Source organism: Thunnus thynnus, chromosome 6 (genome assembly GCF_963924715.1).
Source record: "Thunnus thynnus chromosome 6, fThuThy2.1, whole genome shotgun sequence".
NCBI classification, from domain to species: Eukaryota; Metazoa; Chordata; class Actinopteri; order Scombriformes; family Scombridae; genus Thunnus; species Thunnus thynnus.
Window position 1 is genome coordinate 8,103,487 of NC_089522.1, and position 24,407 is coordinate 8,127,893.

A 24,407-nucleotide genomic window follows, 5' to 3' on the forward strand; every position below is an offset into this window, starting at 1 on the left:
GTGTCAAGCTCGACAGAACCACCCAGAGTAAACCAGGAAGTCAAAAGACTTACCTAGAAAATTAATGTTATTAAAAAGGTAGCTGTGTGGCAAGTCTGTGTGAACCTGTCCCCATATAAAATCAAATGAACATTTACTTACTTTACTTTATAAGAAAAGGTAGTAAGTAGGGAAAGTAGATGTCCATGCTTACCTGCATGCCCGTATATACATTATGCTGATATTGCATCTAGCTATCAAATAAACAAAAAACATATCAACCTGATAATCCAAAGAGGGTTGAATCAAGGGAAGTTGGACTTGGCTGTAGATACTTGAAGACGTTTCGCCTCTAATCCAAGGCGGCTTCTTCAATTCTAACTGACTGGCAGGGAGTCCCTGGTATTTAACCTCTGTGGGATTGTTATCAATGTCATTGATACCACTTGGTTTGTTGGTGCTCCTGGCTGTTGTAATCAATCAATCAATCGATTTTTATTTATACAGCGCCAAATCACAACAAAAGAGCAGGTCTAGACCGTACAGTCATTAGAGTCGTTGGAGTCACCTGAGGCCAAGTGTAAACGAACCAAGTGACCAAATGACCTTGATAACAACCCCACAGTGGTTAAATACCTGGGTCTCCCTGCCGGTCAGTTAGAACTGAAGAAACTTGGATGAGAGGTGAAATGTCTTCAAGTATCTACAACTAAGTCCAGTCGCCCTTGATTTTACCCTCCTTGGATAAGCATGACCTGGATGACTGAGAATTTTCACAGACATATCCACCTGATTGTTGACCATATCCAACAGTGATGCTGTTTGAATATAGTAATCACTATCACTATTCCACTACACAATTTGTGCATTACAATAAGTTAAAATGGGAATGTTGGTGTTCCCAAACTTCAGTGAGGTGTGAGTGCCTATCCTGTTTCCATGGCCACCTTTAAAATTCATATGGTTCCATATGTGGACAGAGCACTGACAAACAAAACATACAAATGCAAAAAACACAAATATACAGCGAATCATAGACTGTAAAAATTAATGGACGTAGCCACCGTGATGTTACTCATTGTTTGTGGACTCCCATCTTGAAACCTCAAGTTTGCATTTTGACCATCACCATCTTGGATTTTTGGCGGCAGAAGTGACCATATTTGGACAAGAGGGTGGAGCTGACCCTAACACTTAGCTGCTAGCTGCTAGCTTGGTTAACATGGTGCATTTACCGTCTATGGTTAACTGTGATAATGCTAACGCTGATACTAATGCTAATTTTTGCTAGCAAAAAACAGACTTGAAACCATTAAAACAAAACGTACTTACTGGAAAAACTGAATAACTGACTCCTTAGAGATTCTTTTACGCTATGGTTATGCTACCAAACCAACATTGTCGCTGTGGTAGCGACTTGCCTGTGACACTACCCACCTGTCACTCAAAGCGGCCACACCCTTAATTATGCAAATTTAGGCCTTTAAGCCTTAATAAAACGTGTCAGTTATATAAATATTCACCCACATACATGAACGGGGAAATTAGCTATAGAGACTAAAACTGGTTTTTGTACCAGACTGTAAACATGTTTATTTCTGCTGTAAAGTTGGGCATTTTAACATGGGGATCTATGGGGATTGACTCACTGTTGGAGCCAGCCTTAAGTGGCCTCCCTGCAGTTTTTGGCACCTCCACATTGGCTTCATTTTTCACCTCCGGAGGTTGCCATTTTTTAATGTGCAGATACAAAATATATTTTCACCCCGGAAGTTTCGAAAGCTTTGGATGGCGGCCCATTAAAGGATTTTGTTTTGATAGTTGTAACCGGAAGTGGTGTATATTTCGGGTTGCTTGACAGTCCTGAAGAGGAGGGCGAGGACTGCTCAGCTTTACTTTCCTCTAGTCTGTGAACACTTTCTTTGTTGTTGTTGATGTGTGTAGTTAGTAAGTATGGTGACACTAGTACTTTTAAAGTCTATTTTGCAATAAGTTGCTACTAACTTGCTGAGGAATCCAACGTTAGCCTGAATGTATTCAAACGGCTAACTAACGCTAACCTCTCCAGACTGAACTAAACGATGAGAGTGGACTCGGATTTTACTTGTGTTTTTCATTTTAACGGAATAGAAATGAGAAGCGAACATGAGTCATTTTAAACTACGAGGGGTAAGTCATGAGTTGTGTAACTGCATCTGTACTCTGTTATAATCTCTTCAGTCTTATTACACGAGTTGTCTGACAGTTTCTGTTCCAAGTTAGCTAAAAAAAAAAAAACGAAAAGAAAAAAGTTTTATTGCATTCAGCAATTTAGCTAATTACAGGTGTTAAACCGCATTTGATGACCCGTCAGATTCTGTGACCTGCAGTGTTGGAAGAAGTACTCAGATCCTTAGGTAAAAATATCAATACTACAATGAAAAAATACTTGATAACAAGTAAAAATCCTGTGTTGAATATTCTACTTAAAGTACCAAAGTAAAAGTACTAATTTTGCTGAAAATCGGCCAGATTTTCCGCATTAGTACTTTTACATTAGTGCTTAAAGTAAATTTATCTAGTAAAACTAGTATTTCTACATTGTGGTGTTGATACTTTTACTTAATTAAAGGATGTGAGTACTTCTTCCAACACTGCAGGTCACAGTGTCTAATGGGTCACCAAATACAGTGTAACACCTGGGCCATTATTACATCTTCTACACCCCACTCCACTTTTTAGTACAATGATTGTACAATGTAAACTAGGGTTGGGCGATATGGACAAAAGCAAATATCACAGAATTTTTGACCAAATAAATCAATATCGATATTACAACAATATTGTTGTTAATGACAACTATCATCAGTAATGTGGATATAATGACTAAGTGGGCAAATAATAGAACAACTAGAACAGTCTGTTAAGAAAATTACATAACTTAGCATTTAAAACTAGGAGAAGACAACACTTATACCATATCATGATTATCCAAAATCTAAGACGATGTTTAGTCTCATATCACGATATCAAGATAATATCCATTATATTGTCCGATCCTAATATAAACCTTCAGACCAAACCAAGACATAACGTTATTCCTACATTGCTCTTCCAACAGACAAACCTAAAAGGTGAAACTAAACCTGCTAGAGTCTTTAGTCATTTCAGTAGTTTTAAGTATTCAGAAGAGTCACCGAGTTTCATTTATATATGGTCGGTTTTGAGGTGAGTGTGGTCGGATGTTGTCTTCACACAACAGAAGGAGGGCTCTCACTGAAAGTTTTTTCTATCCATATTTATTTTTTCAGTTAAATAATTGATCCCCGACACATGTTAAACAGCAATATCAGGAATAAAGCAGCTAATTCAGGTCATAGAGTTAGTCAAGGTCGTTGGACCATATTGCTGAGACGACACCAACTATATGGAAAGCATCTGCAGCCGTTCCTATATGAAGGGAAAACATTTGAGTTAATGAATAACTGACTGCAACAGAAAACATCTGTGATGTATATTCCACATATCACCTCATAGAATAGGGTCAAATCAATAGCAGAATCATAGTAATGAATGTATTTGCATTCATTTTCTGATATTTTTTTATTTTACATACATTTACCATTAAATTAATGTAAATTTTTGATGTTACACCTGACTTAATCTGAGATTATGAGCCCTTTTTAACACAGGGATCTCCAGAATCAACAACAGCAAATGACACCAGATGATGAAACTTGTCACATGAAGTGATCCATCACTGGTTCACCAGCACTGACTCTAATGTATACCTGTATGCTCAGAGGCTGTTCTAGTAGCTGGTGATGGATCAGCCACTTTATGGCAGTTTACCTTGGTGTGTCCTTTCACGTTGGCATTTAGCAAACCCACCTATTTCTTTTATTATACCTTTAACTGTCACTGTTGATGATAAAGCAGCCATACAATACCTCACCTACAACATGTTGAGTCACGTTGTACTTCTTTGGGAGCGTTTTGTGGTGGCTTTAAAGGTGCAATTAGGTTTCATTTAGCTGCCAAGTGATGACGGGGGTATTTCAGCTTCATGTGTCCCCAGTCTGGTTTCTATGTAGATGAGTCAGTGAGTTTCACAAAAAAAAAAAAAACAACATACCTTTGCACAGAGTTGACAGCCTCATAAACACCAGTGAAGTTCATTTTGATTCGCCCTCCAGCTTTGTCATATGATATCACAGCACCTCACAGTTTGCCTCACAGGCAATAACAACGTTTGATTTTAACTGTACACTATGGGAAAGGGGGAACTGACTGTTTTAGATGTGTTTGCAACAGTTACTGTAACTAGCTAGTAGCTGATATAATTCTGGATTTACAGTATTTCAAAGAGAACTTTTGATTACCATCACAAGGTTTGAATATAGTTGATCTATACATAGCTCAAATCAGTGGTTGCAAACTGGGTGCAAATCTCTCTGCTCCATAATTATGGACAGTCTGCTGATCCTTCTTCCTGCAGCTCAGGAAACGCAACTCATGCCTTCCTGTACAACATACCGCACACAGACAAATAATGCAAGTGGGTCAGTTTGAGAGTCGCATTGTCATTGCATGGTCTGGCAATGATCGAGCAACATTCCAGAGCGCACATACATGCGATTGAGGTCAAAGCAAACAAAGGCGTCACTTGCAGTCCTGACTGACCGACTGTCTCTAGTTAATTTTATTCCCCGACCCCCTTCTTATACAGCTCTGCAGGAATGCAGCTCATAGAGTTATGATCATGAGCTGTGCTGTGGAATTTTACCATGTCTCCCCTTCTCCAGATTCTCTCAGCCTCGGTCCTAATGTGCAACGTGTCCAAATGGTTTGGTTCCAGCAAGCCAGGAGCTGCTGAACAAGAGTGTACAGTGGCTACATTGATGTCGACTCAAGGAATATGAGTCATGGCAGATGCCGCTGCACAACTTTACATCGAGTCTGTCGGTGTTGATAGCATTTGATGAGAGGGAGCAGGATTATAGCTTTGACATGCATATTCTAATCCAGCACAAAGGCTTCAATTAATCAGTCTATAGTCCTGGAGGACTTTTATCTTGCCTCTGAAAAACAGCTCAACCATTTGAAGAGCCTTTACTCCACTGCATAGAGAGGTGTGGTTAAAATGTTTTCCATCATTCACCTAATTGTCACTGGCTCCTTATGTATACTCATTCATGTGTTTTCTTGCTTCTAAAGCTCTTTGAAATTACTTAAAATGTGCATTCTTCACAGTCATCTGAAAGTGAGCTTTGCAAGAACACTAAATTAGATTTAATGCTTTGCTGTATCATTGGCATTTCATGTTTGGCTAGCTATGCTGTTTAGGACAGCTACAGAGAATACAGAATTCCCCTGGGGCTAGAAGAGGTGGGCTGGGGCGGCTCAACACAGACTCACAGCAGCAGAAAGCTGCGGTAACCTTGTTCCTGTCACTGTCTTCCCTTGTCATTCTTTATTTCTTACTGGATTTATTTTTGGATAGCGGCCTTGGCAGGAGTCTATCCTTCCTGACCTTCTCTCGGTCTCTGCCTACGACTTGTAGAAAGCTTCAGATGTGTCCTCCTGTGTTGCCTCAGTATCCCTTTGACCCCGCAGTGTGCTGCCTGGGCTTGTTTTTAAGCGCAGTGATTGATGAGTAATTTTTGTTTCTTGTCTTCTTTTTAGGTTGTTTACAAAAGGAGACAAGGGGGAAATTACACTCTGCTAGGACAAGAAAACGCATAAAGACATAAAGGAACAATTCCAAACATAAATCTTGTGGTTTGTTTTACTGGTTTCTGGATTAACTGATTACAAATTAGGTGTTTTCTCCTGTCCTACTTTGTGTGGAAGTCCCTGATGCATTCACCAATGGAGAACTGAGGGTGAGCTGACTCTTGCCCCCTCTCAACATGCTGGCTCTGAGGCTGGAGCAGGGCAGGCGAGGGGGTGGTGAGGTGGATCGCTTGCAGAAAGGGGCCACCGTGGCGTGGCAGGGCCGCCAGCCAGGGAGGCCCCCTTCTCACGAGCAGGGCATTAACATCAGGGAGAAGATCTCCCAGTGGGAAGGTCGCAGTCAGCAGGGAAGCAGCCAGGATGCTGGGGTGAGAGCACACCCTCCGAGTGTATCCCGAACTCTTTCTGGGGATATCCTGGGCAACGGATGTTCCAACGAGAGAGGGGGGCTTCACGGCAAAGCCAGCCTTACAAAAACTAAGAGTTTAGATTTTCGGGAAACCCCAGAACAAGCAGGACATCGTGTGGTCGGTAGAAAGTCAGAACCCTTGCAGAAATGTTCCACAGAATTTTCAACCACAACCCCAGGAAATAAACCACCTGCAGCACAGATATTTGCATCTCCCAAAGTGGAGGCTAACACTGCTAACTCGACAAGTAAACAAATCTTAGCCGTCAATGGCGACCAAAAAATGGATTGCATCTTGGATGTTGAAGTCATTTCTAAACCTCTACCTCTATCAACTGACGATCAAGAAGACAACATGCCTGCCGGGAACTTTTACACATCTCGGGGTTTCTGGCGGAAGCTCGAGGGGGACAGACTCCTCTGGGAGAAAGGCAGAGAGTCCTCAGGTGACGCTCAGGCTCCTCCCAAACCTCAGCGCACATTCCAGTATCGGGGAGCCAATAACAACAACATGGGGCACACAGCGCGATGGGACAGCAGATCCCCTCATAACAACCTCTCCACTGTGAGGAGTAGGAGGGTGGCCCACCCACCTAGTTTCCCACCTCCTCCATGTCCGGTTTCAAAGACAGAGGGGCTTTCAAGACATAAAAAGAACAGGTGAGTTCATGCATTACAAACAGAGACAGGTAGGGTTGAAAGTACACCTTTTTGATGACCTCTAAAATTTTATTCAAGGGGTTGGATTTTAAAAATTAAGAGTATAGAGTAGAGAAAGTCATCTAAAAAAAAATACACATTGAAATTGTTCCCTGCTTTTGACTCTGGTTAAAATACTTTGTGGTGTTTACTGAATATCAGCAGCAGTGAGTGTTTTTAGGACAGCTTTGGGCAGGGTCCAATTGCTGGCTGGGGTCCAGTTGTGATGTCACATGATATCTGGCAGCATTGTTCTCTATTGTCTGGACGTGGCCTAGATCTTCAGCAGCAACGGGTCCGGGGTCATCATCTCCAGACACGCATACGCAGTCTCACACTCACACACTCATTCACTTAAAATAAAGCAAAACATAACTGTGTAACCTGTGTACACATTCAACTTAGGCTTACTACAGTAGGTAATGTGACCTCTAATAGTTCAGTTCTTTTTAACGCTCATGTCTAGGTGTTGTATATGTATGTGACAGAATATAATAATATGCTAAGATATTCACAGTTCCTAATAATATTAAAGTAGAAACACAAACACATTAATTTCTGCTTTTCCGAGGCTGAGTTTGCAAGTACTGAAAAGTCCAACACAAATGCTCATAGTGCTGTAAATATGAGTCTATTAAACGCAGTTCAAAGATCTGTAAGGCTATTTTTAAAGCACATCTATGAAACTTTTGAAAAGCGAAATAACACAAACAATAAAATGCACCCTTGCTCATTTCAATACACTCAGTGAAGGGTTTTGCAGCAACAGCCGCACTTGGGCTGGTGTGACCAGTATCTTGTGATGATGATGACTATATTGTGAAATGATGATGACTTCAAAGGAGAATTCTTAGAAATGAAGGGGAAATTCAATGTGCCATTATCTTGTTGTTGCCACTTGTGGCCACAGTGGTTGTTTTTTAGATAAAGTTACTTGCTTTAAGTTATATTGTATTAACTTTGCTCTTCAATATACTGTAGAAACAGGAGCACCTTCAACCTTGATGCACAATGTCCCTGGTTCACGTCTGGACAGGGACGCTTATGTTGTTTCCCATTTTTCTCTCCCCACGTTTCCTTTAATTTCTCTACTGTTGCTGTCTAATAAAGGCATACAATGACCCAAAAATACCTTAATAATAGTCTGATAAACAAATGAAAACTGTAGAACTTTTAAACTTTTTAAGTTGGCAATGTAAACTTTTTTTTTTTCAGTTTATACTAATTGGAGCTGCAGGGATTAGTTGATTGAAAGAAACTTAATCTGCAACCATTTTTCAATCATTTGCTAGTTTCAGGTTTTTAAATGTGAGGATTAGCTACTTTTATGTCGAATATGATAGTTAATGAAATATATTTGGGTTTTGGACTTTTGGTCAGATAAAACAAGCAATTTGAAGAGGTCACTTTGTGCTCTGGAAAATTGTAAAGGGCATTTTTCTTTTTTACAATGTATGGGCTAAACAATTAAGAATTTATCTGAGACAATAATCAGCAGATTATTTTCATTATCGATTGATCGTTAGCTGCAGCCCCGATACAAAAAACTCTCAGCTACAGTCTTCCTGTCATATCTGCACACAGTCAGCATAGTTGGAGAGGACTCCTTGTTCACCAGCCTCAGAGGACGCCACTAACTGTCATTCATTTTTGATCCAATTGAAATAATATATGAAATATATAACACATGAATCATGTAACAGTTTCTGTTTCAGCATTGAGCCAGATTGACTGTCTTCATGCTGGAGTACCATGTGCATTACAAAAGCAACTAAAATCAAGCACATGTGAAAACCATATCAGAACTTAACTACTAACAGTTCAGAGAAATGTAAACTAGTAACTAGACAATAGAAAATGATCTGTAACTAAATGAAACTGCATCTTCCTTTTCGACATTTTCAGAGGAAGAAAGTGGCTCAGTGACCTAATTTTGACTCTGACAGCTGATATTGACACATTGCCAGCTGCTGTCTTTGTCTAAATCCTGTCACACTGTTTCACCTAGTTTTTTCGTTGTTTTTTTTTTTTTTTGAACAACTTTCATACCATATGCTCATTCATTTCCTTTCATGACAGCTTATCACATGCTCTCTTGCTGTTACTGATATCAACATAAGGAATATTGTGGTGGGACTCTTGCTGAACATAAGACAATAGAGTGAACAATAGTATGGCAGCTATCTTTAGGACAGCAGTCTTTCTCACTGCCTTCCCTTCCCACCCTGCTGCAGGAAGTCCTTTGAGTACGAGGATGCGGCACGTCTGACGATGAAGCAAGACACGCTTGGAGGAGAGGCCCGGCACTCAGGCCTTTACCATGCCTACTCTGATGACAATATTTATGAGGATATTGTCTGTAAGTCAAGCTTTAAGAGTTGATTGTGGATGAACTTCCAAAGCTTTTGATCATTACGCCGCATGTCTGGCTGTCACATTTTTCTAAACCTCTTAACTTAACAAGTGTCTTGTCAAAAACAAACAAAGGCAGGAAGTCATGAAGACCAGTGGGTGTCTGTTATTGGTAGAATGTACACTTAAGCCTCTTAAAATGACCCATTTACAGTTTATTATTTTGCTATAGCAGAGCCTGTTCAAGAGTGATGCTTTACAAGGACCATTGAACTACTCATGAGCAGTTCCTGCTTCCTGCCAATTCTACAATTTCTGAAATATTTAGTAACCTAATCATTTTGAGAGGTGTTTCCAAGTAGGGAAAGACAGTAAACTGGATTACCTGTAAAGTCAGAGAATCAGGATTATCCAAGAGGCGCATGTGTTTCAGTCACATCTGTTCTGGATAAAAATTGCTTAAATGATACTATTCATAGCACGATTGGTATCAACATTATGCCCAGTATATTGCAGTAAGTGTGCATTTGGATTTAGCCTTAGAAAGCTACTTCTATTCAGATGTACCAAATAATAGCCATGCTTGACTGGATAAAGGTAATATCTAACTCTTAACTATCCATCTAATTTTCCTTGTAACATATTTTGTAACAACTGAAAAAATGCCCCCCTTATTCCAAAAAGAGTGTCTCCAAAAATGAACGCAGGATTGCAGGAACAAACTTGCCAACATGAATTCCAAAGGATTTCTAAAATTTTAGTCTTTCAGTGACAGTTATTTAACTTTTGCCTCTGCATCAAGCTTTGCAGCAAAGTAAACTCCAGTGGTAGAAATTAGACACATCAAATCTGTATCCAATCTATTAATCTGACCATGAAAATGACTGATCATATTATGCAATTCGCAACGTTTCATTCATTACATAATAGTTTTGAGATGCTTTCTTCACATTAAAAACCCACCTGCAAGGAAAACCAGACTGTTGACCCCCCCTCCATAAAAAGCAGGAAGGAATAACATATTAAAATGATATCATGGAAGTGCTCCAGTTTTGTGATGGAAATTTTATATGCACAGCAGACACTTCACTCAATAGTTTTTATCTTAAGTATCTTGTTGGAATGCTTGATATCTAACATTAGGTTTGGTGTAATTTGTCAGTCTAATCAGTCCCATCGCTCTGTCTTCCCTCAGGTGAAGTGACCAGAGATAACCCCTATGAGGATGTCAAACTATCTCCTATGTGTCTCCCTATTGCAAGGCCTCACGTCCCAAAGGTAATGGAAGAAATTAAATTTGTCTCCTTTTCTGGCTACAGAAGTATTTTCATTAGTGCTGTGTGAATATATCACATGTTCCCTGTCTAACCTGAGACTGAAAGGAAGGAAGCAGGAAGTACTTTAGTTTAATACCATGTAATTATATAAAACCAAGTAATAACTCCACATTTCTTGTCTTCCAGCTCCCTCCTAAACCCCAAACTCTACAGGGGTACGCTGGCAAACCGGAGAAGAAGGGGGTCCAAGCATTAACAGCATCCAAATCCTTAACCCCCACAGATACTCCCAAACCAGCTACGCCCCGGCGCACCAGCACTCAAAAAACACTGAGGACGCCTCAGGTAAACGATCTCGTCGTTAGTTTTCACAAACCGTTATATCTAGAGACAACAGAGATTTGTTTTTGTTGCCATATGGAAGAACAACAACAGCGGCATGTACTCTGTTGAATAATGAATCACGTGTCATGTCGGAAGTAAAAAATGAGGGCAGTGACTTGTCGAGCAGGAAGGAGAGGGCAGTGAGAGAAAGAGATAGGGGTAGAGCAACAGAAATCGTATGAATGCCTATATGAGAATACAGACGGGACGCACAAATTCAAAAAGTACGACCCATGGCAGTGAAAGGAGTGCAGACAGGGAGCAACTTTAACAACAAGGTACAGTAACAAAACAGACGTATCGACATTCATCTGTAAGGATGATGACTAGAGAAGGATTATAGCTGCCAAACCCACATGACCCTTGCTCTGTGCCTGCCAGCAGGTTTGAGGAAGAGAATACTAATCAGGTTTATTTTTGGATGGTATTTTAACAAGATGAGCATGTCTTTGCTGATCTGTGTCTTTTCCATGATGTTCATTTAAAAAAAATTATATTTTAAATGGTAATACTTAACATTTAGTTAACTAGTCCTCTTTAAACTCTTTCAGATCTTTTACAAAGACGTTAAATCAATGAAAATGGGTACAGACATAATAACACCTTGTTACTATATGGATTTTTCCGTTTTATAACAGTAACATTATGGTAGATGAGGAAGTTTAGTTTCTTTACATACACTGTCATACAAGTTTTCCTGGCAGTGCTCTGTGTGTCCTGTTAAAGATAAGTTTCAGCTTCCTGTATGTGTCTGTTTCCATGTTGAGCCCAACTCTATGAGCCTGTGTATGAATGCAGGCCCTAGTTGACTTGACTCCCCTGTGAAACACTCAACAATGTACCCTCAGGGCATTAACAGAAGAATTCAGGAATGTAAGCGTAAAAAAATGCAAAAAATCTATTATGTACTTAGAGGCTGTTATATCATGATTCCCTGTTATCATCATTCTGTAATGGCTGTAAAATTATGGGGCTGACAAGTACCCGCGTGTGTTCTACAACGCAGTACGTCAACAAGATTGAGACGATCTTTGACGACAAGCGAGGGAGGAAGAGAGTGAAGAACCAGGGAGTCTCAGTGCGAGGTGACACACACACACACACACACACATACACACACACTCGCAGATGCCCAAATGTCACACACATCAACACTTCAATAAGATTAAGTTGAGCCTCTTGGTGGAAATACCCAGCTTTTGATGGCACACACAAGGCCAGCTGCAGCAGACGAAGCCACTGATTATGAAACAAAGGCCGACTGTCTGCATCTGATTATGGCTTCTTAAGTCTTTTCCATTCCTCTGCCTCTCACTAATCTCTCCCTCCTCTAATTCACATCAACAGAGGAGACCAGCGGGACAGAGAGCGACCCTGAGGACAACACCAAAGGTATCACCATCGAGTTAATCTGTCTGTTAAGTCTCAAAAGTTAAGTCTGATTTTCAGTTTAAAGTTTAAAAGTACACACTCTTATATGGAGTAAGAAATCCTGGATGAATCATTCATTATTGGCAAATACAAACATAGGACTTAAAAAAAGAAAAACTCATAGCATTTATGCACTCGTGCTGAAACAATAAGTTGATTTGTCAATCAAATCAATGTGATTAATTGTTGTCATTGTCATTTATCAAGAAAAATACCAAATGCTTACTGAAGAATATTTAGCTTGAATGAATGCTGATATGTCCTGAGGATAGTCTGGCTCCAGGAATATCAACCAACTCAGTGGCTTGTCTGTTGGGACAGGTGAGCAAAGACCGAGGGGTTCCAGTCCATTCTTTTAATAAGGGATAGTTAAACTGGTTTATCTGACGACAGAAGAAAAGGATAACATATTAATCTAGAGATCATAATTCAAATTCCAATAAATTGTGTAATCCAACAAGGATAGTTTAACTTCAAACACAACTGTTATCTAAATATAAGAATGAAGCAATAACTTAACTGCGACTGGAAATTAGTCATTACAGCAAATAAATCATAAGCTACTAAAGCTGCCATCTACGCATTTTAAACCACCAGACAAAATAAACTTACATGTCATATACACAGATCAAACTATTGAAGGGGTGAGGCATCCATATGTCAGCTCCACAATCATCAGCTTCTTTGTTCCTTTGTTATTGTTTTTTGCTACAGGTGAGCCAGTTGCTTATATAGATACTGCTGCTCCACCCATCCAGGATGCAGTTAGGCAGGTAGAGGAAGGTTCAAGTGGGAGGGGATTTTCCACATTTGGTGTTTTTATAGTAGAATCTTTTGTCTGTTTTGTGTCATTGTAAATTTGGGTTACAGTTCAGATCTTTATTGTCCTTTGTGGGGAAATTAGATTTGCAGTAGAGGGCAAAAACACAAACACAACATACAAGAGGACATGGGACATTAATCATAACAGTTACAACAAACAACCAAAACAAAATATTGACCGTGCCTTCCGTAAAACTTGTCTGTCATAGGTATCTGCTAAACAAAGCTGCTGCGTGCCAGTTATACTGCTGGTTACTTTAACAATATTGAACAAACGAGTGTTGGTTGGACAAAACAACAAATTGAAAGACGTCACCTCGGTTTTGGGAAATTATCAGGGACAATTTTCTAATGTTTTAAAGACTAAACGGTTATTTGTTTTATTGAAAAATAGTTGAAAGATTAATCAGTAATGGAAAGAGCAAGGTCAGATTTGGTGAGGAATCTGTTTTGCTCTACAGCACTTTAAGAGGATATTGCTGATGTTGCTAGGAGGTGTGTTTGTTTCCACTGGCTTTTCAAAGTCAAAGCTTTCAATCACGCTTATAGGAAATGTGGTTTGAATTTTGAGAGACTCTACTGTGAGACGTGGACTACTGATTATTTATGCCCAATGTTTAGACCCTGGTTTCCCTCCTTCAGTGTGTGAGCCTTCTAAAGAAACAGTTCAAAATTTGGGGTAATACACTTATTCATTTTCTTGCCAAGAGCTACAGAGTAGATTGATGCTAATGTCTGACTCCATCCAAGACTGAGAGTCTACAGCCATGCTAGCGGCTCTGTGGAGCCAAATGCTAACATGCTGATGTTTAGCAGGTATAATGTTACCACATGCACCATCTTAGTGTTAGCATGTTAGCATGCTAGCATTTGCTAATTAGCACTTAACACAAAGTATAGCTGAGGATGATGGGAATGTCATTAGTTTTGCAGGTATTTGGTCACAAACCAAAGCATTAGACAAATCAACCTGATGATCATGCTAGATGAAAAGTCATGGGAACACCAAAGCCAATAGGATTCATCTTCTGGGGACCATGAAGGTCTGTACAAAATTTCATGGCAATCCTATCAATAGTGTGTGAGATTTCAGTCTGGACTGAAGTGGTGGACTGATGAACTGACACAAACGTTGCCATCCATAGAACCAGGCCGCTAGCATGGCTAAAAATCCACCAATCATCACCATAAAATGTTATTAACATATATAGTGTTGTAGTGTATTTGTTTTAATCGGTACAAAAACAGAAATGTAAAAATGACAAGCTGTAGTGTTATAGGCCAGGCACAGAGACTCTTTGGAGTCTTCGATGGTTGCCTGACAAACTCACCCAGCCAGAAGTAGTCCAAGCACGCAACTCCCCGTAAAACCACAACTTCTTGTTTTTACATTTCTATTTTTGTATGGCTTGTACAAATCTGTTGCATCATACTAAAGAAACATATAATGGTAGCACCAATCTTCTCATCCATCAACAAAAAGGAAAAACGCTAATTTTCCCAAAATGTTGCAGGTCTCTTCAACCTAAAGAGAATCAACGTTAACTTCACTTCTCATACTGATATTTTAAAAAGCCTCATATTGCTCCTCTGTGCTGGAAGGGATATTTCCCAGGACAAGCATTATCATATTGTCTCATTGTGTGGTGTCCAGCAGGCTCCAAGAGATCAGTTTATATCCAGTCTACACTGAAGCGTCGGCCAGGCTACCGCACCTTGGAGAGAGACCTTATCCAGCTGCAACAGCAGCAGCTTTTCCAGATCTTCGTGGTGGTGTCGCTGAGAAAAGGCTCCCCAGGAAACAGCTACTCCCCTGAAATCACTCAACAGTTCCCCAAAATGGTTAGAAGGGACCCTTAAAAGTATCCCAGCCTTTCTCTTTCAATTTCTGTCATGTTTAAAATGCTCAAATTTGGACATTTACATTAGTTGTTTTTGTCTCAAATACCTGATTTAGGACAAGTGGTTTAAATGCTTGTGGAAAAACACTCAAGACTATAAAACCTTGCATGACTCATTCTTATTTTCTTATACTCCATGAAGATCATTTTGATTGAATTACATTGTAATGCAGTTAAATAATCTCTGATTTCACCTGAGCCCACCTGGAACGGCTTCAAGGATCCCATTTAGAGAACCACTGCTGTGCTTAACTGGAGTTCCTCTGTTTCAGTTTGAGAAGTCGTCTCGGCTCTCCAGAGAGGCCGAGGATCAGCTGAAGGTCATTCCCAAGTTCTGCTTCCCTGACTCACAGGACTGGAAGCCCTCTTCACACATGCCAAGGTAGGTCATATACCACAGTAATATATTAACAGCATGCTATATGGATACAGAAGTAACTGCATCCCAAAGGCAGAGGCTATGACCGTAGCATAATGGTAACATGATACTACATTCTGTGTATTCTTTGTTTCAGTTTCCATTGATTTTTCTCTGTGTCAGCATCCTCTATTACACCTTTCATGTGTGTATTTTGATAAATGTTGTCGAACCTTTTCTTTCCCATGCTGTGTATTATGTTTAATACCCCTATTTCCTCTTTGCCTATTTATATATCCTCAGCTGTCAGCTGTAACCCATAAATTGCTTTTGCAACAACTCAAACTCCCCACAGTGGTAATTAAAAGTTCCATCTGATCTAATTAAATCTACGAGTGCTAAGGGCCATTGGGCATTTGTTTTTCTCTACTGGATATTGGCTCATTGTTATAATGTGGGTTCTGATCTCAACTTACACTTCCTGACTTTGAAACATCCACTTTTAGTAGTAATCAGAAAACAACCCATTTTCCTATTTTCCTTTGTATCTCTAGACGCGATCAATCTTTTTTTACACAAAGAATGATCGACGTTCTAAAATTCTGGTCACATGTTTCTAGGCAGTAAAAAGCCAGCTCAAATGAAATCGTAAAAAATAGTGGATTTTAATCTTTGAATGTCATCTCCTGGATGTTGATGTGTTCGCAGTGAGACCTTCTCCTTCGTCCTGACCGGAGAAGACGGCAGCCGCTGGTTCTGTTACTGTCGTAAGATCCTGGTGAGTGTGGATGTGTTTGCATCTGAATCATTGACTGGAGCACTCATGTGTTTGTGTGTCTGTGATGAGATGGCAGCCGGCCATGTGCTTACTCAACATCTCTGAGGGCTAGTACATGTGAATCACAGACCATAAACCACCTCTGAATCAATGACAGAGAGCAACAAGAATTTCATCATTTTTCCCTCTCGTTTGCCTCACACGGAGAGCTGCTTTTAGATCCTTTTTAAGAAAGACTTTTTTCGCTTGAAATCATGTGGTATATCTGCCTTTTCTGTTTTGTTTGTGTGTGTTTATTTTGAATGTACTGTCTTGTTAAGCAGCCTGTAACTATGTTTTGTTGTGTTTATTCTATGTTGAGTGTAGATGCAGCTTGGCCAAAGCTAACATGAGTTTTATATCACGTGTTGTGTTGGAGTTTAGACTTTAGACTGTTGATTAGTTTTTTTTTCTTCAAATTTACAACGTTGTCATTGAAAATTAATTAAACTCATAGTAAAACGTAAATCTGCTTTATGATACAAGCTCCTGATCTTTTTCTTCTGCATAGATCGTGTTTTGTTTCTCTGTGTTTTGCTAAATGTTTATATTTATGTGGGGTTTTTTTAGTCATAGATATCTCTGTTTTTACCTTCTTTATGACGCATGAATCTATATTTGTCTTTAAAGCCCAACGGAAAAGGGAAGAGGCTTCCAGAGGTCCACTGTATCGTCAGCAAACTGGGTTGTTTCAACCTGTTTGCGAAGGTAAAGCAACCATACATTACATCTGATCACTTGTTTCAGCCTTTTGAGCAAGATAAAGCAGCTGCTGGATGGATATTTGCTAAAGTTCATTGCTAATCCTCTTGAAGTGTGTGAAAGCTGCTTCCTTGAAACTCCTTGTGTGTATTTATTAGGGTGGAATGAAGCTACGCTAGAAGATAATCCTGGGCAATCACTGGGTGTGTTTTTAAAAAAAAAAAAAAAGAAAATTGTATGCGTCTAACTGTGTCCCACCCATTTTCCAGTTAGCTGAGTGAAATTTACAAACAGTACGTGTGAATATGGCCAGCAGGAAAACAATATCTTGCCTTTGTTCTATTGTTCAGACTTTAATCAACACTAGTTCCTTCAGGAGTCACAGTCATTTGTCTGGCTCTGTCTTCCCAGATTTTGGAGGAGGTGGAGAGACGTAGGGAGATTTCCCCAGCGCTAGTTTACCCTTTTATGCGTAGCGTGATGGAGGCCCCGTTCCCTGCTCCTGGACGCACAGTTACCGTCAAGAGTTTCCTCCCTGGCGCTGGGAATGAGGTAACCCTGAAACCAAAAGAGTAAATGTTAATTAGTAGTTTTGTCCCTTTTTACCACTCCCTTCTGCAGACTCAGAGTGACTCATGGGAGGTTATCTGTGTAAACAACAGGGAAAGCTGTTTCTGCTTTGAAGGGTTCATGCTGGGACAGCTACATTATAACAGCTACATTATTTTGTGTTTGCAGAAATAGTGAAGTAATGAGCCCTTAAAATTGAAATAAAAAAAAAATGGAATGGGAATCAAAATTATTACTTTGTTCTGATACAGCAGTTAACAAGCTCGTAAGATTGCAGCTTATGTTCCCAATTCTGAGATTGGAAACTCCATCTTTCACTTCAGCAGCATTGACTCGAAGGTGTCTGAGGGGTCACTTAAATAATTCAATCATTCATCCAACAAACATTTGGCGTGGGGAGTCTGTTTTTGCTGGTGAACAACATAAAGTCATAGCACTGTATTTACACAGTACTGCCCTGCTCTCGTTGCGTTGCTAGGTACTGACTCTGTGTCGGCCGGTGGACTCCAGATTAGAGCACGTGGACTTTGACAGTCTGCTGCAGTGCCTCAGCGTCGGGAAACTCCTGCAGGTTTTCGCCTCCCTCCTGCTGGAGAGGAGGGTCATCTTCATCGCTGACAAACTGAGGTACAGTGCAGATCCCTGCTGTGGCGACATACAAAACACTCCAGGCCCGCTTCACCATAAGGGTGATACAGTGATTCAATGCTTGATTACATCACACAGACCCAGGGCCAGTATCATCTATCTGTGTGTAGTTTGGCCTCAATGTGCTAGTTCACTAAACACTAAGCGGTGGAGTCCCCCATGGCAAGTCAAGTCATGTCAGGTTTATTTGTACAGACCAGTATCACTAACTGCATCTCACTGGGTTTTACAGGCAAACACAACAGCAGGTCTTGACACAATCCAAGCTCCTAAACATGAAGATCTCTGGTCATTATTTAGCAGTTGTTTTCCAGTTAAACAATAATCTTTTATTACATTTTAGAGTAACAGTAAATACAAAAACAGTACCTTGAAAAGTTACTTTCTCAATCAGCTTCTTACTGTGAGTAATGTGACCCTACATGAACACACGATCTCCTGCCAAAGTTTTGGTTATTTCACATGACAGATTTCTGTGTTTGTGTTTTCCTCTGCGCTCTTCTCACTGGTTTGAAGAGAGAGAGAGTTGGAAAACAGTGATGTCACGTGCGGCCTTGCACCAATCAGAGTTCAGAAATATTTCAATGAGAATGTGATGACAGTTGGTGGGTTGTTCAGTCGCTGTCGATCAAATCGTTTTAAAGCAGCACACCCACATAGTCCTGTTAAAGCGGATTAGCTTCAGAGTTTGTTAGTGCTGAACTCTTAATGAATGATTAATACCTTTTTTAGATGTTTTTTTTCCTCTTAACTTCACTGAATATTTAATAGACAAACACATAGATTTGAAGTTTCATTTGCTTTAAATGAATCAATATCACTCTGTGTGTGCACTAAATAAGCCCATACAGTAAATATGCTGATGTACAATATGGACTGAACTGCTATTATTACACATGAAATGTAACCTGTTTGTTAGATAAGGTACATGAGTGTTAGGTGATGGACACCTACTTAATTTTCAAGTTGATGAAGTGAAGTATTATGATCTGTGGCAGCGTAGTGAGGCCGTTACTGCGCTGAAAAGTGTAAACGGCTTATTAGAAATGTGATTATTAAGATATGAAATGATTTTGGGGAGGAAATGTAGATGAGGAATAGGTCTCAAGTTATTAAAACTGGCTGAATTTAGGATTGGCTCTTTCAGAGGAGTATAATAATAACAGTTTGAAACTCAGAGGACATAACCCCTGAGAAGAAGGATGAATGACTGGACACTTTTTTTTATCTATGAGATAATGGGGAGTGGCAAGATGAGATGAGAAAACAATTGGCTCCAGGAGTCAAAAGGAAGTGGAGGAGGTGATTCACACCATGTATGCATCTGACTGTACGTGACATCAACCAGACTGTAGTGAATATTACACTGATATAGTGTGAGCTTAGATTGTAGGAGAGTTATTTGATACACAAATACTGTTCGCAGGAACAGTTCTTACAGTCGCTGTGAAAACGTGGTAGAAAAGAAGTACAACAGTGTGACCGCTCTATGATTGATATCTTTGTGTCATATGATCTGTGTGAGACCTGAATAGTGTTTTTGTGTTCATCCTCTCTCTCTCTCTCCCCTCACTGCAGTGTGCTGTCTCGCTGTAGCCATGCAGTGCTGGCGCTGCTGTACCCGTTCACCTGGCAACACACCTTCGTGCCTGTGTTGCCGGCCAGCATGCTGGACATCAGCTGCTCCCCCACCCCGTTCCTCATCGGGGTGCTGGCACCCTGCCTGCCACAGCTGCTGGAGCTGCCCATCGAGGAGGTCGGTCGGAATCCTGTTCAATTTCCTTTAAATATAAATGTAAAACTTGGAGTTTAAATAGTGTGTCTGTGTTTTGATAGCAGGCACTAAAACCACTCTGTGTATTATATAAATGAATCCAGAACCAGTAGGTGTAGAAGAGGCTGTAAATCAGGCTCAGCTCACCTTTTTCTAACTCTTGTTGCGAAACAGTGAACCCGCGCAGTCAGTAACGGTCATTCTTTTCTTCTCATTATCTTCCAGGTGCTCATAGTGAATCTGTGCGCTGACAAGTTTGTCGTTCAGGTGTGTACACAAAGCAACGTGTAATGGGAATGATAGGTGTGGTTCCAGCGGAGAAGGTGGCTTTGCCTACACTTGTCCCTTTTACACGCAGAATACTTTTAGAGTGACAGAGAGAAAATGACCCAACACACACACACGCTGCAGAGATAAAACTACGTAGGATGTAAGCACAGAGCAGAAACCCTGCTGATGATGTTATGACACAAACACGAAGGCTGCTTTATAGCAAGTAATCAGCAGTAATCACTCAGTTTATTCAATTTTGTTTTATTGTGTTTGTTTAAGTCTGTATTATTTTGACAGGGTTGTGGTTGACATTTCATTTAGTCAGCTTGAGATCATAATAGAGAATGAGACTATGCCTGAATTAACTATAAGCTAATGGGCCAAACAGCAAATTACAAATGACTTCCCTTCTCAGCATGTAACGTGTCATTGTTTGAAAAGTTTGAATAAAAGGCAAAAGAATGTTTGACCAAACGAATAAATAGAATTTACCGGCACTGTGGTCCGTAAACAGTGCAGGTCTGTGACAGGACTATTTAGACAGCTACACATGTTATATTCTTTTTGATCTTCACTCCAACACAGTGGATTTGAAATATGTTTATGTCCAAATTAGTGAAACCCATCTTTGTGTATCACAGCACCAAAAATAACTCTTAAACACAATGAAAACACTGGAAAACTTACAGTCAGAAGTACAGACAGTTTCTGTTATGTTGAAGTCCCACTAACAGCAAAAAAAAGACACGTATGTTCATAAAACACATCATGTAACTGATGTTGACTATTCCTGTCATGTGTGGCAGCTGGGCGATGAAGACTGCATCCTGCCCAGTAAACTGCAAGCAGCACTGCAGCAGATCTTGGAGGAGAGGGAAGATATCCTGAGACAGGAGGATGGAGACAGATCTGGAGGTCGGTAAAACAGACATGGGGCAAACAAAAAGATGCTGTGTCAGTCTTAGAGTTGCAACATCACCGTATTAAAGTTCCTTCTTCTCATGTCTTGTGATGTTTTTCATCACAGCAGCATCAGATCTTAATGTCCAGTGCACTAAATCTATGTCAGAGGCTGTTAAATGAATTACACAGCATGCCTGCACATAAAGCATAAACCTACAACATGTCAGAATTTGTAGCATGTTTGTAGTAATACTTGATGAAACTAATACACCTGATTATCTTATCGTGAAACCACAGTAGGATTCATCCATTTTGGGGGAATATCTGTTATGAATCCTTTTGTTTTCCTTCCTTTCTTCCTCATCCAGACCAGCCGGCTGACCTGAGCTCTCTGTTGTCGGAGGCCTTCGTGCGGTTCTTCGTGGAGCTGGTGGGCCACTATCCTCTGCACATGGTCGAGTCCTCCAACGGAAGCAGGGAGCTTCAGCGCGACAGCTTCCGCAAATCTCACCCCTCCCGAGGAGTCCGCCAGTTCCTGCAGCTCTTCATGGACACTCAGATGTTCGCCGGCTTCATTCAGGATAAAGAGCTGCGAAAGGGAGGAGGGAGAGGTAACTATTGATGCAGCAGCGGCTCTGCCGTCAGTCACAGGGATAGATTGCTTTTTAAAAATCTACATTTTTCTAACATGACTTTGTGAAACAGCTAAGTTTAATGGGAAATATTTTCTAGTTTCCAATACATGCACTGATGAGTTCTGAAAAGTCAAAACAAAAGTTGAGTGAGACACTGATGTTAGCTGGAAATACACGACTCAGTGCACAGTGGAACTACTTTCATAATAGAAATAGGAAGAATAAAAAAATAGTCATTAAATTTTTAACATGACAACAACAACATCTGTGGAACCTTGATATTAGATTTCATTTCCATAAGCTGTCCCTAACTTGTAATGTTCCCGCAATGCTGTGCAAAACAGAGCTCATGCATACAACTAAATACTAAAGTAAATGCTCAGTTTTTTCCAATATTATAATAAAAAATTAAATTAGCTGCTGTCCATCTTGATTTGCAACCACTCAGCACAGGAAGTTAGAAGAGTAGTGTTAATTCATCTATTGATCTTTGTGAAGAACACATTAAAGTATCATCCTAACAAGGTTTCACATTAAAGTTGGAGTATAGAAGTCAGATGTTTCCACATAATAATCTGTTAAATGGATAAATGGAAGTTTAATTTAATCATATTAAACCAGAGTTTAATATGATTAAAGTTAAATAAGTCACGACATGCACTGACCTGAAAGCCGGTCATTTGAGAAAGAGTTAAGAGTGAGAGCATGCAAACATGGACAGCAGAGCAGCAAATTATGCTGCATATGATGGTAATTTATTTAAGTGAGCTATCAGCAGCTGAACATTTTGAACATTGTCCAGGTCTCTTTGAAGTCAGAGTGACCGACTATCTGGGTTCCTATCCTGAGCCGGAGCCGAGTGGAGTGAACAAGTTTCTTAAAGGACTGGGTAAGTGTTGCTCTATCATTAAAACGTTTAAAAAGGTTCATTCTCAACAGCTAATTGTTTTCTTCTTTTTTTTTCTCTAGGACACAAAATGAAGCTTCTACAAATGAAATAAAATATGAGACCAACATCCTGGCTTTTAAATTAAGAGACTTTGTGATGAAAAACTTGCTGCTGGACTGTCTGAGGAAGCGAATGAGGATGAGAGAGTCTTGTGTGTTGGTGTGAATCGGATGGTTAAGAGTTTGGATATCAGAGTACCAGTTTCATCTTTATAGTTGTGTATGCATGTCTGAGAGCAGTGAATTTCTCAATGGATTAAAACTGGAAACACTATACATTTCTTTACTAGCGTTGTTTAATGTCTGTGAAACTACAAAAAATCATTCCAGCTAATTAACCTCAGTTTTCAGCCTGAACATGTGTGCTTGTGACCATTTTGTTTTTGAATGGAAACGTTTAGTTGGAATTTGGCTCTTCTTCTGCACAATATGTCCATTTTTACAATAAATGCAACTTTAATGTTACATTTCAATCTTAAGTGATTTCCAAGTGAAAATAATGTGTATGGTTCCAACCTGATGCATGCTTTTATACATTTTAATGTAAAATTCTATTATTCCTGTTACATTCCTTTTAGCACAAAGTGTAAAAAAAAAAACATGTTTACTCCTGTTTGTTTGTGTTTACCTAGATTAAGTGGAGGTTTTATTAACTCTGATCAGAACATTTCAGTGTTGAGACTCCAGGTTAAACCTCAATCAAAATGCAGATCGACACATTTTGAGGAGTCTTCTTACTTTCTCCCTGTTAACTGGAGTTGTAAATATTTTGTTTTACATTTTGCACAATGTTGAGAACCAGTGTACAGTATTTGGAATATTTTTGTATTAAAGCATGGCTTGTCCAACATACTTTTTAAATAAATGGGCTCCCAAGGACAATATATAATGTTTGTGTATCCTATTTATTATTCCCTGAAAACTGGGATGCAACCCTGCGGTAATAAAATCACTTACCATCTGCTTTAAATCGAGAGTATATCTGAGTAACTATTATACACTTCATTGTTTCCATGGTTTCACAATATGTGTCTAAAAGGGTCTGGACCAGGGATAATTGGAGTCATTTTTTGTGTATTGAAAATCCATTAAGGCTCACTGACACCTGGATGGGAATTATAGTACCTACTCTGTATCTTATTGTCAAGCTGTATTTTTAGTCTTTTTATAGAGATAGAAACCTGGATCCAAATTATTTTAAAGTAAAAGGCAATTAATTCCAATAAAGACATAACAATGTGAGCCCGCTCTTATGTTCACATGAAAAATACAGTCATTGTTTAGATTAAAGCCAGACTTAGTGAAAGTTTGTCTCTACTATGGAATGAGTTGCCTTGCTATAGTAATATTACAATGTCAGGGACAGGCACATTTCACTATTATAAGCAAGTAAATGTTCATCTTTGTATGAGACTGGCTTCCCATCATCTTCCAGTTTTAGACGTCATTCATTCTACTTTAAAAAAAAAAAAAAAAAAATCCCGGTCAAAAGCTTCTGATGTTCACTGCACTACAATTTAACTCATTTACATTTTCCAGCACATTATTTAAAATACCTCCTCAGCATTTTCCTCTGACCTTTCACCTCACTCATTAATCTATACAGAGAATTCAATCCTCGGTGGATCTGTGTGTTGAATGTACTTAACTTTGAAAGACACGCCCTGAGAGAGCAGGGATGAAGGATTCTGGGAGAACAGGTTCCCTTGAACTTCTTTGCCCTGCGCTGAGCCTTTCAGTGGAGAACTGCCTCTCTCACTGAATACAAATCCCACCTCCTTTAATGGGATTTACAAATCCCAACCCCAGA

General features: G+C 39.7%; 1 protein-coding gene across 3 annotated transcripts; it reads left to right on the forward strand.

The window, feature by feature from the left end:
* Window positions 1-1,812: 1,812 nt before the first annotated feature.
* On the forward strand, window positions 1,813-24,105 carry dennd2c (DENN/MADD domain containing 2C). 3 transcript variants are annotated; one of them, XM_067591508.1, is made up of 19 exons: window positions 1,815-2,148; window positions 5,644-6,763; window positions 9,037-9,161; window positions 10,350-10,432; window positions 10,618-10,776; window positions 11,822-11,900; window positions 12,163-12,207; window positions 14,723-14,910; window positions 15,242-15,351; window positions 16,036-16,105; window positions 16,775-16,852; window positions 17,258-17,398; window positions 17,895-18,043; window positions 19,643-19,820; window positions 20,064-20,105; window positions 20,918-21,026; window positions 21,383-21,625; window positions 22,452-22,538; window positions 22,619-24,105. In XM_067591508.1, exons 2-19 carry the CDS (start codon window positions 5,871-5,873, stop codon window positions 22,648-22,650), a joined length of 2,811 nt encoding a protein of 936 aa, XP_067447609.1. In that variant the 5' UTR covers window positions 1,815-2,148; window positions 5,644-5,870; the 3' UTR covers window positions 22,651-24,105. The 3 variants fall into 3 exon arrangements, with proteins under 3 accessions (XP_067447611.1, XP_067447609.1, XP_067447610.1); XM_067591509.1 differs by having other exon boundaries at window positions 14,726-14,910; XM_067591510.1 differs by lacking the exons at window positions 21,383-21,625; window positions 22,452-22,538; window positions 22,619-24,105 and having other exon boundaries at window positions 1,813-2,148; window positions 20,918-21,125.
* The last annotated feature ends 302 nt before the right edge of the window (window positions 24,106-24,407 follow it).

Coding starts and splice junctions, on each gene's coding strand:
- dennd2c (XM_067591508.1), top strand. CDS start 5,871: ATGCTGGCTCTGAGGCTGGAGCAGGGCAGGCGAGGGGGTGGTGAGGTG. Junction 17,399..17,894: donor TCCCTGGCGCTGGGAATGAG/GTAACCCTGAAA, acceptor TTGCGTTGCTAG/GTACTGACTCTGTGTCGGCC. Junction 19,821..20,063: donor TGGAGCTGCCCATCGAGGAG/GTCGGTCGGAAT, acceptor ATTATCTTCCAG/GTGCTCATAGTGAATCTGTG.